We start from the raw sequence: 16,353 nt of genomic DNA on the forward strand, positions 1-16,353 counted from the left end.
TCTGCCCTGCGTGAATGCAAAATTTTGGCTGTAGATATGGGTGTTAGAAAAGTTCTTTTGACAGCTATCACTCTATCTCTGGCCCTGTCATTTGGTTTCTGTGATGAATGTACCTCTAGTGGTGTTGCTAACTACGCGGAGTCTTTTGACAATGCGTCCCTTGCCGTACTAATTGAAATAGACGTTATCGCCAACTCTATACTGTCTGGTGTTTATAACTCCACTCTCAATGGTACAGGAAACAGCACCGAGCTTTATCAAGCTTTGGCTTCTGCTTTGAACGTCGAATTTTCAGACAACGGTGTTGCGAGTTTTGAGGACGCCCTAGAGCAGATAACAAATTCATATTTTCAGTCATGTTATGGTGTTTTAGAGGAACGACCCACTCCGAGTGAAGTCGGGAGTCTAGTATACAGTCTCATTACAAAGTTACAAAATCTTACAGCAGACAACACTGAAGTAGTTGCAGAGGTCAGAAAAATATTTGGTAGACTTGCCTGTCTCATTGATACATACGGTAATGATGAACTTCGTAGTAATTCAACTACTTCCTCTCCAGCTCCTTCATTATCAACTCCAGGACCAACACCTACACCTACTGCTTCACCACCACCTTCTGCACCAATTAATTGTTCTAATTTGGGTGGAACATTTATCAATATTGACATATTTTATGCTTGCGTGCATTCTGATGACCTTAGACCAATTTTCGGAATAGGACCAATCACAACTATAGGTGAGGAAACAGTGATCTTAAAACGATGTATTGGATTTGTCGTTGATACTACTGGAAGCATGTCAAGTGAAATATCATATGTGAGGCAGCTAATTTTGGACTTCTTGAACTCTGAGAGTATAGTCCCTGCTTGTTATGCATTAGTTGATTTTAATGACTATGGCTATTCTACCCCAGAACAAAGTATGTAAAATAATATTATTTATCTTTTATGATACCAATTTTATATATAGATGTTGGGACAGCTAAAATATATGATCCTTTGATTGAGTACAGTACTGAAGAATCTGCACTTAGTCTCAGTACAGGAGGAACAGTGTATGGTGCACAAAATTTAAGAGATGATGTTAACGCCCTTTATGCTCATTCTGGTGGAGACTGTCCTGAATATGGCATGACTGGCATCTTAAAAGTTTTAGCTGCAATAAAGACTGTAGAGGGGATTATTTTACCTACGACTGGTAATTTGCACCATGTCATAGTTTTGACTGATGCTTCTGCAAAAGATGATTCCCGTTACCAAGAGGTCATTAACTCTGCCAATGCTACCAAAGCCACTGTCCATTTCTTTTATAGTGGATCATATTGTGGTACTTTGGCCAATTACGAAACAGTCAGAACATCCACAGGTGGTATCAGAGTTGACTCAATATCTGATTTTGGAGCATTTGCTACTTTCATTAACACATACAACAGTGCTGGAGCTTCTAGACGCAGAAGATCATCATTGTTCACAGAATGTGCCCCTTCTCATAGCCTCAATACTACACACTTTACTACTAGTCTGAATATTCTCATCAGCACTTGCCATTCTCAATCGTATGTCTACATTACTAAACCAGATGGAACAACACAATCTCTTTATGTCTCTGGTTCTCTAATTCTGTATTCTATTGATATTCCCCCACCTGGAACATGGATGGCTTATGTTTTATCTGGCCACATTAAAGTTTCAGTGAGTGAATCATCTCATTTTATGTTAGACATATCATATACTGCTGTGGAAGATGGAAATATTGTACCAACTGCTGACTTACCACAAGCATGTAAGAGATAGAATCCAATATTCACGACATGACATTGATATCCTTTATCACGTACACAATAATGATATATTGTAATTATTCATGCTTTGCTATTTTTATTTTTCTGCAGGCTCAGCAGGCACTATTATAGCAACATCACCACAGCTACACTTGCTCTCTCCTAATCATACACTCTATTTGAATGTCCTTAATGATACTGGGCAACATGTAGCACAGACTATACTAGAAAGGTGTTTGAATGTTTTGTCTGGAGTTCTTAGTTTTCCATCATCTTCATTAGTATTTTACCAGTTAAATGGTTATGATATTAGCAATAATCCATTTTCTCTCATTTTATCAGGCTATGATGGACTAACGTTCCAACCACCTTCTTTAGACTTGACTTTGAATGGCATCGAAACTATCTATGTTGCTCCTAGTCAAACAACTCAAGTGTCTGCGACATTACAGTACAGTGTACAGCAAGGAAAGCAATTAGGTCTTGTGTTTCAAGGTATCTCTTCCCTTCCCAGTCAAGCTTCTATTAGCATTATTGAAAAACCTGACACAATCGAACCAGCTGGCACAGAAACAATCTTGTTTGATGTATCTGCTTCTGGTAGTTTGTCTCCTGGTTCATCATCACTAACACTAAATATCTCTATTACTGACAGTTGTAAATCTCACAAAACAAACTTCTCTCTTCCTCTGTTTGTGTGCAATCCTATTAGTCAAAATGTTACCAACATAACATTTAATGCACATTCCTTATTGGTAAAGTGGAATGAGCCTTCGTCAGTCTTGGAAGAAATTGCTACATATGAAGTTTCTTCAGTGTTTGATAATGGCACAAGCTTAAATCGACACTTCAACAACAATACTTTTAATTTCACACTAAGCAATCTTAAACCATATCAGCTAGTCCGTCTTAATGTTATAGCATACAGCATTTCTGGTAATAAAGTAGGCTGTAGCTCAATGAAAAATTACAGAAGTGAAGAATCAGGTAATGATTGAAAATTATATTATTTTCACTTAGATCTATATCATTTTTATTATATTTCATAGTTCCTTCTCAAGTTTCATTTTTGAACTACTCCTATCCAACTAATACTAGTATTGAAGTCTGCTGGGGTGAACCTATATCACCCAATGGAGTTTTGCTCTATTATCAAGTAGTTGTAAAAGAAATTGGCAGTATAAATCCAGTTTTCACTGTAACTGTTGAACCACATGAAGAAAGATGCTTGACATACAACACTACAGGTATGGTAACAATTGTACTGATAATAACACTAAATTAAAATTTATAGGGTCATACCTTGTAAATGTAAGAGCAGCAACTTCTCAAGGTCTTGGTAGTCAAACCGAACTTACAATTTATCCTGAAGGATGTCAGTAATGATTTTATTTACTATTATTTATTTTAATTTCAAATTAGTAATTGTAACTGATATTGAGGGAACGGCATTAACATCAAGCTCCATACATCTTTCATGGTCTTCCCCAATCCTTCCCAATAATTCCCATTATGTCATAAGAGTGGATGAATTAGTAACTAGTCGTATCTGGCACTTCTATTCTGTGGAAAAGTTTGCTACTGTACTGTCACTCCATCCATATTATATCTATATATGTCAAATAGCAATTGTTGTGGATACAACAATATATCCTTTCTCACCTGCTATTACTGTTCAAACTCTACAATCAGGTTATTACTAATTGACTATGCACTTTATTTATGTTTTTGTATTATAGCACCTACCGCTGCTCCGATGTCTCTTAATCATTATTTTATTAGTTCACAAGAACTAAATCTCACTTGGTTGCCTCCTCCATTTGAGAAGCAGAATGGACTCATTCAATATTATACTGTTGAGGTCACAGAGCTTGAGACGGGTTTGACGAACAATACAAACTCATATTTAACCTCAGCACTGTTGGAGAATCTGCATCCATTCTACAACTACAGAATAATAATAAGAGCTGTTACCATAGCACCTGGACCAACATCTACTGCCTATTACATTACAATGCCAGAGGCTGGTAAATTATTTTGGTTATAGTTAAAAATGGTGTTAATTTAATTTTAATTTTTGTAGCTCCTTCATCTTCTCCTTCTAATGTCACATCTTATGTCATAAATTCAACAGCTTTAGCAGTTTTTTGGTCACCTCCTTTATTTGAGCATCGTAATGGAATAATCAGAGAATATCTGGTTGAAGTATTTGAAGTGGTGACTGGAAGCACAATAAGTGTTTCTGTTTCAGGGTTAAGTACAACTGTCACTTCATTGCACCCCAACTATCAGTATTATGTGACCATTAGAGCACTGACTGTTGCTTATGGCCCAATCTCAAATACTTTAATTCTTCAAACAGAAGAAGATGGTGAGTTTTATAAAAATTAATCTTTATACTTTTTGAAAATAATATAGTACCCAGTGGTTCACCTGAGACATTCAATGCGACAATTGTGTCTCCTTATTCAGCTTACCTGATGTGGGATCCTCCACCCATTGATCAACAGAATGGTGTTATCATTGGGTACACTATTAATGTAACAATCTTAGAGACTAGTGAGGATTTTCTCTTGTTTTCTAATACTACATCACTCTTTGTGGATGACCTAATACCTTTCAGAACATTTCAATGTATCATTGCTGCTGTCACTAACGTTGGTATTGGACCTTTCAGCTCTGTATTTGCAATAACTACTCCTGAAGATGGTAAGTGTTAATTGTTAATTTTTATAAGTGGTGTTTGTTTTCCCATTACCTCTATAGCTAATTTCATTAGCTAGTTATTCCATATTTAATTATAATTTGTGTGTATCAGAAAAATTCAGTAGCATGCTTCAAGAGCTGACAAGCAATAAAATGCAATACATGGCATTAATTTTTCGAAATCAGCTAAAGTTTTACATAACATATAAAACGTAAGCACATGTATATCAGGAGAAATGGAGAATTCTTTTCTCCTTCAATTTGGCAAAATTTGACCAATGGCCCTGTACTATTTGGCCCAATGTTTGAGCAACTTTAAGAATTTAAATTTGATTTGAATCAGCTCAAAATTTTTACACAACATAATTACTTGAATAATGTACCAGGAAAAAATATAAGAATGGAGAATTCTCTCCTTGTCAAAATACCCAGTACCTATAGTACAGGATGTTTGGTCCAATTTTTAAGTAACTTGACTATGCCATAATTCTGTGGGAAACCCTAAAGGACATGCATGTATACATATTTTATCCCATGTATTTGTTCATGAGAACATGCATGCATATATGTAGATCTCATACATGTATAGATGTTCCAATGAACATGTACATGGGATTAAAAATTCTTAAAATTTTAAGTAGCTAGCCATGCTATTTTAGTGACAATATAATTGTACCTCATGAGATCATACACATATACATGCATGTTAAATGTACAACTTGTGCTCATAGCCTCATAAGTCATAATGTTATGTTAATGTATTTATAGCACCAGCTAGCTCACCAATCCAAGTCAGAACAGTGGCAGTACTATCAGACAGCTTTTCACTTCAGTGGGATCCACCTTTATATGAAGATCAAAATGGCATTATTACACATTATATTATTCGTGTGTTAGAAGTTGAAACTGGTCTTGTTACCCAATACACATCATATAGTTTGTATCTCACTCTTTCTTCCCTTCATCCTGCCTATACCTATACATGCAGTATTGCTGCTTTCACTGTTGCTCTTGGACCATTCACAATTGAATTGAATGTGACAACTAATGAAGAAGGTATATACAATATGAACTTAATTTTTCAATTCTAAAAATTATTTTAAATTTTTAATTGCATGCTTTTAGCTCCCAGTCAGCCACCTCAAGATTTGTCTCAAGATATGCTCACATCCTCTTCTGTGTCTTTATCATGGAATCCTCCACCGTTTGATGGTCAAAATGGAGCTATAACATCATACCAGCTAAACATAACATCCTTGGCAACTGGATACAGTTTTGTTCATACTAGCAATATTACTTCAACCTATATCAGTGGATTAAGTCCATACACAACATATTCATGCATAGTAGCTGCTGAAACAAGTATTGGAAGAGGGCCATACACTACTATCCTCACTTTCACAACTGATGAAGATGGTTAGCATGTTATGATTTTAATAAATATTCTTGTATTAATTTTTTTAGCTCCAAATTCCCCTCCAGTAGTGACAACATACTTTGTTATTGATTCACGTTCGATTGCTATTCAATGGACTCCTCCAACACTTGCTGATCATAATGGCATTATCAGAAAGTATGTTGTTAGACTTCAAGTGTCTGGTACAACTGACACAATGACTTATAATACGACTGGAACAACTGCTATCATTGGTTCTCTCATTCCATCATACTCATACAAAATTGCTGTGGCAGCTTACACCATAGCTATAGGACCATTTACATCACTCATGAATTTGACTCTGCCAGAAGATGGTAAGTTATAATTTAGATTATTTTTATCTTATTTTTTTCAATGACATTAGCTCCAAGTGGGTATCCCCAAGACTTATCAATAAATTCCACCACCCCATATTCAATCACTTTGACCTGGGCTTCTCCACCACCTGATGAAAGAAATGGGGAAATTGTTGCTTATGTTGTTAATATAACTCACTCTGACACACTTGTGACAATGCAGTATCATACAAATGTCGCTACAATACATGTTACTGGTTTAGATCCATACACCACTTATGTTTGTGTGGTAGCTGCTGAAACATCAGTTGGTATTGGACCATTTAGCCATTTGTTTTTTGTGCAAACTGATGAAGCAGGTTAGCATAAAATATTAATTGCTGATTTATAGTTATTCATAATTTTAGCTCCCGGTAGCCCACCACAGCATCCTAATGCTATTGCACTTAGTCCAACTAGCATTCATATTTCATGGGATCCACCTATCCTTCAGGATCATAATGGAATAATTAGAGAATATCGTGTCAATGTCACTGAAGCTGCCTCATTGAGCATCACTGAACATGTTGTCAATCAAACACAACTAATTGTCACCGGTCTCAAACCTTTTCATGCTTATTACTGCTCCATACAAGCAGTGACAGTTGATGAAGGCCCATACACAGTTTCTGTATCAGTTCTTACAGAAGAAGCTGGTATGTGCATTATATTTTTTCTTTATATTTTTAGTGTGATGTCTTTTCATTTAGCTCCTTCATTGCCACCTGATTCCTTGGAGGTAGTTGTCACTAGCTCACACTCTGCAGTTATATCATGGGATCCTCCACCAGCTGAAAGCCACAACGGAATCATCAGGGACTATCTGGTAGTGATTCATCATGTTTTAACAGGAACTGATGATTCATTTACTGCTTTTGGCAATGTTTTAAATGTGTCTAGTCTCATTCCTTTTACTCAATATAAAATTAAAGTAGCAGCCGTTACAGTTGAAGCTGGACCATTTACTATAGAGCAAAACATCACTACTTTCCAAGATGGTATATAATTTTAACAATAATTTTTATTATACATTTTATAGAGCCAACAAGCCCACCTGAGTTATTCAATGCTACTGCAAGTGATTCATCACAACTGTTTCTTCAATGGTTTCCTCCCACTATTGAAGGAACTAATGGCATAATCCAGTATTATAATGTAACAATCACTGAAATTGAGACTGGTATAGTGACCGATTATGCGACTTCAGCATTTGCTATTGTCATAAATGATCTACATCCATTTTTCACTTACAAATGTACTGTAGCAGCAGTTACAATTGGAAAAGGACCAATAGCTAGTTTAGTTATTCAAATGCCTGAAGATGGTAAGTTTATTTTCAGTAAATTATGTTTTGAATATTTCTTATAGCTCCATCTAGCTCTCCAAACAATTTTATAAATACTGCTGTAACTTCAAGCAGTTTATCCCTTTCTTGGGATTCATTGTCACTTGAACATCAGAATGGGATTGTTCGATATTACATTATCAATGTCACTGAAAATGATACTGGGTCTCACTTTCAGATACTATCTTATAATTTATATGCTACACTAAGCAATCTTCATCCATACTACACTTACAGTGTATCAGTTGCTGCGTACACAATATCTCCTGGACCATTCTCTTCTCCTCTTATTCTGACTACTGCTGAAGATGGTGAGATAACTCTAATTCTTTTTATGCTATAATTTTTTTCTAGTTCCTTCAAGTTTTCCAGTTAGTTTAAATGTAGCAAATGTAAATTCTTTTGAAGTTGTTATTGAGTGGTTGCCTCTACCATTATCTGAGAGAAATGGAATCATTGTTGGATACAATATTAGCATTGAAGACTCAACAGCACCTGGCTCTGCATTCTTTTTGCTAACATCATCACTAAGCATTACTATTGGGTCACTAGAGCCCTACACAACATATCAATATAGAGTTGCTGCTTATACAGCTGTGGGATTAGGACCTTATTCAGACCAACAGTTTTTTCAAACACTGGAATCAGGTACGAACCTCAAGTGGTAAATTTTTTTATATAAATAATAATACTTCATTGTAATAGCTCCATCTCAGGCTCCAGAGATGCCAACAATTCTAGATATCACCAGCACTTCATTAACTTTAACATGGCAATACCCATCAATTGAAAGTTATAATGGAATTATCAGAAAATTTATTGTTAAGCTAATTGATGGAAAAAGTGGCGTACAGTCATTCTACAATGTCACTAGCACAACAGTGACTTTATCAGACCTGAGACCACATCATACTTACAATATAAGTGTATCAGCATTTACCACTGCAGTTGGTCCTTATAGTGAAAATATTCCATTCTCAACTGATGAAGCAGGTACATTTTCTATTGATTAATACTATATCATTACTTTTATTTGTAGTACCTACTGCACCACCAAATGCTCTTTCTATAGTAGCAATAAATGCATCAACTCTGAATTTATATTGGTCACCTCCTAATGCTTCCAGAATTAATGGGATTATTCGACATTATATTATCAATGTATCTGTCATGGAAACATTGGAGCAGTTTCAATACACTACGCTGACCAATAATTTTACAATTCACAACCTTCATCCATATTACACATACACTGTTCTCGTAGCTGCTTTTACAATTGGTATTGGGCCATTTACTTCAGGATCAAGTGTCCAAATGCCACAACATGGTTTGTTAAAAATATACTATTGCACTATATTTCATTAATATTATCATAGTTCCTAGTGGTCCTCCTCAGAATGTCACTGGTGTAGTAATCAATTCAACTGCCATACAAGTTTCATGGGATCCACCACTCACTCATACACAAAATGGTGTAATTACATCATACACAATTTCTGTGCTAGAGCTAATAACAAGCAAAACATTGTCATTTCAGCAGAATCCATTTCATAGCAATTACATAATCAATGGACTACATCCATACTACAGGTATGAAATTACTGTGGCAGCTATTACTGTGGGTATAGGCCCAGGAGCTAGTACTACCTTGACAACAAAGCAAGATTGTGAGGAAAAAAAAGTTTAATGATCTTTTTTTATTGTTTGTTATTGTTACAGCTCCTACTGGACCACCACTAAATGTCACAGTCAATGTTACAAGTTCAACAACAGCCTTTCTTCAGTGGTCGCCCCCTAGCAATGATGTTCAAAATGGCATCATTTTATACTATGAAATTGTTCTTTATAACTTTCACACAGGCCTTCAAGTCATAAATGTTACTCAGCAAACTAGTGTGCTTTTGACTGGACTGCAACCATTTTATACTTATAACTGCAGTGTCAGGGCACTCACCATTGGACAAGGCCCATTGTCAGCAAGTTTACAATTTCAGATGTTTGAAGATGGTAAGAATAAAACCATATTTACAATGATTCTTTTACATCTAAACTTTAGTGCCATCTGGCTCTCCAATGAATCTCAGTGTAACTTCAATTACTTCAACAAGTGCTGTTCTTTCATGGTACCCTCCACAGGCTGTAGATCATAATGGTATTCTGACAGATTATACAATCAGAGTGATCAAAGGGCAAAATTCAGAACCAACTGTCCTGACTACAGCAAATACTTCTTTAATTGTTACATCTCTTGAGCCATACAGCCAATACAGTTATACTGTTTCTGCCAGTACTAGTCAAGGACAAGGTCCCTTCTCAAATTATTTGTCATTTCAAACTAATGAAGATGGTACGTAATTATATTGTCATTCATTATATGATTGTGTTGTTTTCATATAGCTCCATCTTCTGCTCCATATAATCTCTTGGCAACTTCTATAACATCAACTTCATTTATTTTACAATGGCAAGCACCATCTAGTAGCTCGCTCAATGGAGAACTAACTGGTTTCAATGTTATCATTGAAGAATTAAATACTGCTACTACATATCAAAACTTTACAAAGACACCATCTATTTTGCTGAGTTATCTTCATCCTTACTACACATACAATTGTTCAGTTACGAGTATAACCATCTCAGCTGGCCCATATAGTGATAAAATTATGGTACAAACTTCTCAGGCTGGTAAGTAATAAATATTATAATATTATGTCACTTTATAATTATTTTAAAGCTCCTAGTGGTCCTCCACTTGCAGTAACCATTACCTCATTGAGTTCTCAAAATGCTACTGTTTCTTGGAGTCCACCATCAGTAAATCAAGCTAATGGTCTCATTCAGTACTACACATTAGTTTTATATGAAGTACTAACAGGAAAAGCTTATACCTATCAAACAAATGAAACATCATTAGTTAGCAGCAATCTTCATCCCTACTATACCTATAGTGTTTCAGTGGCAGCTACAACAGTAGCTATTGGACCTTATTCCACAAATCAAACCTTCTCCACTCTAGAAGACAGTAAGTAAATAAACACTTTGAACAATAAGCAATAATTTCTTTTAAAATAAGTTCCTGTAGGAACTCCACAGAATTTGATGATCAGCACCATTAACTCTACCAGTCTTCTATTTCAGTGGAGCTCTATTATTCCAAATATGACAAATGGATTAATAACGTCATATACAATAAAAGTTTTTGAGGTTGAAAGCAATTTAACATCTTCACTATTGTACACTACTAATTTGAATGTTATTGTATTAAATCTTCATCCATATTACAACTATCATTTGTTTGTTGCTGGCACAAATGTAATTGGTACTGGTCCTTTTGCTCAATCTGAGGGACAAACAGAGGCAGCTGGTTAGTTTTACTTTTATTATTATTTTTAAAAATTTATCATTAACGTTGGTCATAGCTCCCAGTGCTCCTCCACAAAATTTGTCATCGATTGTTTTGAGCTCTTCTGAAGTTAATGTAAATTGGCTGCCTCCTCCTGCCACCCACATAAATGGCCCTCTATCTCATTATCTGGTATCGCTTTCCTCTAATCAAGTTTTTGGCAGTTTTGAGTATAACAGCACTATGCCATCTATAAATATTACTGATCTTCATCCATTTTATTATTATAATTGTTATGTAACTGCAGTGACAGTAGGCTTTGGCCCAAGTGCACTCATATCTTTTCAAATGGCAGAAGATGGTAAGCCTATAATTTGTCATTTTGTAAATTTTTTTGCATTACAGCTCCATCTGGTCCTCCAAGAAATTTTTCAGTGGTTCCTCTGAATTACAGTTCACTTTTTATATCTTGGCTTCCTCCTCATAACTCCTTTCAAAATGGCATTATTAGGAGCTATGACATTCATTTTCAGCACAATGCAACAAAGCATACAGATATCTACACAGTGTCTAATGCAACAACACTGATAATCAATGATTTAAAACCGTACTCAACATATGTCCTTAGTGTTGCTGCATTTACAGTTGGTTTAGGACCCTTTACCACAACGCTCAGCATACTATTACCAGAAGCAGGTATTTGTTCAGTCATTATGATATAATGCTTTTATATTTTATACAGCTCCGTCAGTACCTCCTATAAATTTTATTGCTCAATTCATTGGCAATAACTCAGGTATACACTTCACTTGGGTTCAGCCACAAAGTGACCAGTTAAATGGCATCTTACTGGGGTACAAGCTAAACTGTTCTGAACAGAATGGTCATCAAGTTAATTATGATATTGTTGGAACAACAGCTTTTGTTAATGAAATACATATCAATACTCATTACACTTGCTACATTTGTGCCTATACATCTTTTGGTTGTGGACCTGCTGCTGTTGCACATATAAGTACTTACCAAAATTGTAAGTAAACAATTTATTATGTTTGAATTTTTTACTGTGTATATTTATAGCTTTGGTTGGTCCCCCACAATCATTAACAGCTAAAATAAACAGCACTGGAATACATCTTCACTGGGAATCTCCATTTGATCCATATTCTGTTGTTACAAGTTATGCTATCACTTATCAGCTTACATCAACAAACTTTGCTGTTAGCACTCCCAGACCAACAGTCACTGTTGCCAACATAAATGATACCAATTACTTCCTTCAACCATTACTAGTTTCGTCAACATACGTATTTACAATCATTGCTATTACAAATGAAAGTACAAGTCCTATGAGTGAGCCACTGGCAGTAACAACTAATCCTTCAGGTATACTCTAATCTAGATCTTTATATGGTGCATATAACAGAATTGTCTTTCATTTATAGATTTAAAATCTCCTCAAAATTTGAAGTGTTCTGCAGATAGTTCTACTAGTCTGTCATGCACTTGGATGGCTCCTGTATTATTCAACTATGATTTAGAATATTATTTATTCAGTTTTAGACTCTTGGATGGCTTTGACTATTATCCTGGATATGGAACTACATTGGGCATTGAGACTATAGAATCTAATATTCAGGAATATGATATAGATAATTTATTACCGTATGCTGGGTATATAGTAGAAATGAAGGCTATTCTCTCACCTTTATTTGGGTCAGGACTTTCAAGTGGAGCTGATTTATTGACTCCTGAAAACATAATGAGTTCAGTTACCACACTAAACTTCACACGTGCTGAAGGTATAACTGTTGCATATTAAAAAATATTCATTATAATTTGGTGTTCTCATTTTAGTACCATCAACAACTGTGGAGAATATTGAAGTTGCTGTTATGTCTCCAAATAGTATACAAATTTCATGGAAGCCACCAAAAAGAAAATTCTGGAATGGACAGATTGATCATTATAGCATAATAGTAATAGAACAAGGTGATGATGGCATTGCAAAAAGAGCTACAGCTCCTAAAAATATTAATGTAATGCCTGAAAACAATGACCCAGATCCTAGTTTAGCTATTGAGCCACTGAAACGTGAGGATTACCTCTTGGATGGACTTGAGGAGAATTTTAAATATACCATTTCAATATCAGTTGTCAATACTGCTGGAAATGGATTGGCATCAGATCCTTTGGAACAAAAAATGCCACAAGCAGGTAAGTTTATTCCTTATAGGGTTTTCAAAAAGCTAAACAGCATGCTTCATGAGTGACAGCATTACAATACAGTACTTTAGAAATCAATAAAAACTCAAATTTGTTCAAATTGATATGCAACATGAAAACATGTACGTGTATTAGAAAAATTACAAAGAATGGAGAATTCTTTTTTGAACAATTTTTGACACAATCTGGTCTATAACCAGATGCTATAGTTTATGCTCATTACCTCAATTCTAAAATAGCATTATAGAAATTTAAGTTTGATTGGAACCTTGCAGTTCAAAGTTGATACGCAATATAAAGACATGCTCATACATCAAAAATTATAAATTAAAAGAATTGTACGGTAATATTTACATGTCTGGCTTATTTTCAGCAACTTAACAATCCCCTTTATGACAGAAAGCTACATGAGTACTATGCCACAATCTTGTGGGAAACCTGATAACATGAAGCTACTTATTAGTGTGCCATCTGTTTATCTGATTCTTTTATTCAGCTCCATCTGGTCCTCCCATCAATATAACAATACAAAGCGTATCATTGACTTCAATTAACATTACATGGCAGCCACCTAATCCCTATGATGCCAATGGAGTTATTACTGGGTATAAAGTGATCTTTACAAGAGCAGAAATTAATGAAATGATTGAATATACATTACCTTCATACACAAACTACTTTTATAAAAATGGTAAGGCTTAAACAATTCGGAATAGCTAATTATTGTAATGTCTCCATAGGTTTACATTCTTATGAAGAGGTTGCTATTAAAGTTGCAGCTAAAACTGAAGTGGGCATTGGACCTTACTCAATTCTAAATGTCTTTCACACATCAGAAGACGGTATGTAATGATAATGTGAGTAACAGTAATTTTAATTTAATACAGTCCCAAATACTCCGAGCTCACTAAAAGCTACTTTGATCAATGAAACTTCTGCCTTGCTTCAATGGGATCCATTGTTGGCAGTTGGAAGCACTCTTGAATATCAAGTCATTTATTCTGGTTATAGTGACACAAGAATAGTAATGAACTTTAATTTGTGCGACCCATAATTATTGATCTCACTATTAATAGGATGGGCCTTATGTAAAGAGAGTTGCTGATTCAACTGCACCACAACTGACCATAAATAAACTTTTAGCTGGATATATCTATCAATTTACAGTAATAATAATAAAGAACTAATATATCTATGTATTTTGCTTATAATTGCAATAGGTTAGATGTAAGAACAATGCTGGTTATAGTGGAAATGTCACCACTATATTAAGAGTTCCAGCAGTGCAAGGTAATTTAAATTTATATGTATTACAATGATACCTTATGAATTTTAGGCACAACTAGAACTGATACTAATGTTGGCCTCACTCAAAACAATATAATTACAATTGCTGTGCCCATTGGTTCCATTATATTGGTTGTTCTTTGTGCATTGATAGTTTGTGTCATTGTACGAGGAAAAAAATCAAAAAGAAGTGACAGCAGAAAGTAAATAACAATTGTTGTAACTAAAGTTAATGGGTACACATACATGGCACATAGCTTAGCTATTGACCCACCTTTCATCAATCCACTGACACAGTTGCCAATTGATGAAATTGGCCCTGATGTGCCTTTAAAATCAGTTCAGCTCAAGTAAGTTTATAAAAAATTTGTTAATTTTATTTTAGCTTAATACAGATCAATTGTATTTGAGAATACATATGAGGACATGCCAGTTAATAGTCATGTAAATGTAAGAGCAAAAATCAAATAATAGTAATGTTTGATAATTTATTTAACTAGACAACAGATCAAGATGATATTATTGAAGGTTAGCATTATTATGTCATCACAATAAATCTTAATTTACTTTTGGTGTTATATAGATACTGATGCTGATGCTGACTGCCATTCCTAACAATTTAATAGTCATAGAAGCTGCTAAATTTTTGCTGAAATTAATTTTTGCTTTAGATTATGCTGTTATTTTTCTAATTCAATATATCCTGTGATAATTACTGAGATGCCATTATGTTCTATGACTTCTTGTGGCTAAACATTTGCAGCTCACTGCACTTGATAAAAATGAAAGTTCTCTAATTTTATTATATTATTCTGAAAATGTAAAATACAACAACCTGACTAATCACAGCACAATGAATAATTACACATTAGTCATAAATGTCTTCAAGAAGTGGTTCCCGTAATTGAGGATAATCTTGATGATGATCCTTTGGTTTTTTGTAGTCGCAAAATGAAGAAACCTTTTGACACAATATAATAATTTTACCTAATTTATTTGTGGACAATAAGACATGGTATGCTATTATGAGATAAAACATCAAAACAAAGTAGTAATTTGAAAAGCTGAAGAACAGCACCAGCTGCTGTGAAGATATATCATCAATGTAATGACTGACTACAACAACAAGGTTCAAAATCAAAAGCAAGGAAAGGTTAAGTAAATTGAAAGCTTTGTTTCTGTAGGGCATTGAACATGTCTGGAAGTATAATGATAAATTGTACATGATGAAAAGCAATAGCAGTAGTGCTCCCATATTACCTGCAAAGGTCTCAGATAAATATACAAGAAGCAAAAAGATCTGATACAATGAAAACCAATACCACTTGTTAGGTTTGTATGGAGCATGGATTGCTTCATAAAATGGATGAATGTACTCTCTAATTTGATCAAATTTCAATAGGAATTTACCAAACAGTATCAATACAAAGTATGGTATCAAGATGACCCCCACTACTAATAATGTTACTATCATTAGGCATGTGTGCTCTGCGCTTCCATAATCAACAGCTCCACTGTTATACCAAACAATCTTTTCACCATTGACTTCTTCATAAACCTTTGCTGAACCAAATACGTCAATAATTGGACTCGCCACGCTTGCGTAGGCGGGTACTAAGCAGTTGGGTTGTCATTACCTAGTCTCGCGTAGCCAGACCACACCCTCCGTGCCTACGGGTGGGTCTGGCAAATTGACCATACTCCGCTCGTTCTGGTTCACCCAAAAATGGGTGAACCAATTTTTTTGCTCCACTTCACCCAGAAACGGGTGAATTGATACAGTAACTCTTGACTCTTCTCTTCTACTACCTTCTTCTTAAGTGACAAAAAGCTAGAGGAACAGCTGTGACAAATTATACATCTTCTCCCTCTCACGGCCCGCTTGATCTATGC

The 16,353-nt window shown here is 35.0% G+C and overlaps 1 protein-coding gene across 1 annotated transcript; it reads left to right on the forward strand.

Annotated features, from left to right (window-relative positions):
* On the forward strand, window positions 1–15,197 carry LOC105313185 (uncharacterized). Its single transcript, XM_011406396.2, has 42 exons — window positions 1–919; window positions 970–1,782; window positions 1,892–2,767; window positions 2,830–3,027; window positions 3,075–3,155; window positions 3,203–3,472; window positions 3,520–3,807; window positions 3,864–4,151; window positions 4,199–4,489; window positions 5,255–5,542; window positions 5,612–5,902; window positions 5,951–6,238; window positions 6,289–6,579; window positions 6,628–6,915; window positions 6,970–7,257; window positions 7,299–7,583; window positions 7,628–7,915; window positions 7,959–8,252; window positions 8,310–8,597; window positions 8,644–8,931; window positions 8,981–9,271; window positions 9,324–9,611; window positions 9,661–9,951; window positions 10,002–10,289; window positions 10,339–10,626; window positions 10,678–10,968; window positions 11,024–11,308; window positions 11,353–11,643; window positions 11,690–11,977; window positions 12,028–12,333; window positions 12,393–12,749; window positions 12,805–13,164; window positions 13,670–13,864; window positions 13,914–14,015; window positions 14,061–14,197; window positions 14,250–14,339; window positions 14,394–14,463; window positions 14,510–14,663; window positions 14,718–14,810; window positions 14,856–14,910; window positions 14,961–14,988; window positions 15,044–15,197. Exons 1-42 carry the CDS (start codon window positions 37–39, stop codon window positions 15,073–15,075), a joined length of 11,745 nt encoding a protein of 3,914 aa, XP_011404698.2. The 5' UTR covers window positions 1–36; the 3' UTR covers window positions 15,076–15,197.
* The last annotated feature ends 1,156 nt before the right edge of the window (window positions 15,198–16,353 follow it).

This window comes from Amphimedon queenslandica, unplaced genomic scaffold (genome assembly GCF_000090795.2).
Source record: "Amphimedon queenslandica unplaced genomic scaffold, v1.1 AMPQUscaffold_13346, whole genome shotgun sequence".
NCBI classification, from domain to species: Eukaryota; Metazoa; Porifera; class Demospongiae; order Haplosclerida; family Niphatidae; genus Amphimedon; species Amphimedon queenslandica.

Coding starts and splice junctions, on each gene's coding strand:
- LOC105313185 (XM_011406396.2), top strand. CDS start 37: ATGGGTGTTAGAAAAGTTCTTTTGACAGCTATCACTCTATCTCTGGCC. Junction 4,490..5,254: donor AATAACTACTCCTGAAGATG/GTAAGTGTTAAT, acceptor ATGTATTTATAG/CACCAGCTAGCTCACCAATC. Junction 13,165..13,669: donor ACAAAAAATGCCACAAGCAG/GTAAGTTTATTC, acceptor TCTTTTATTCAG/CTCCATCTGGTCCTCCCATC.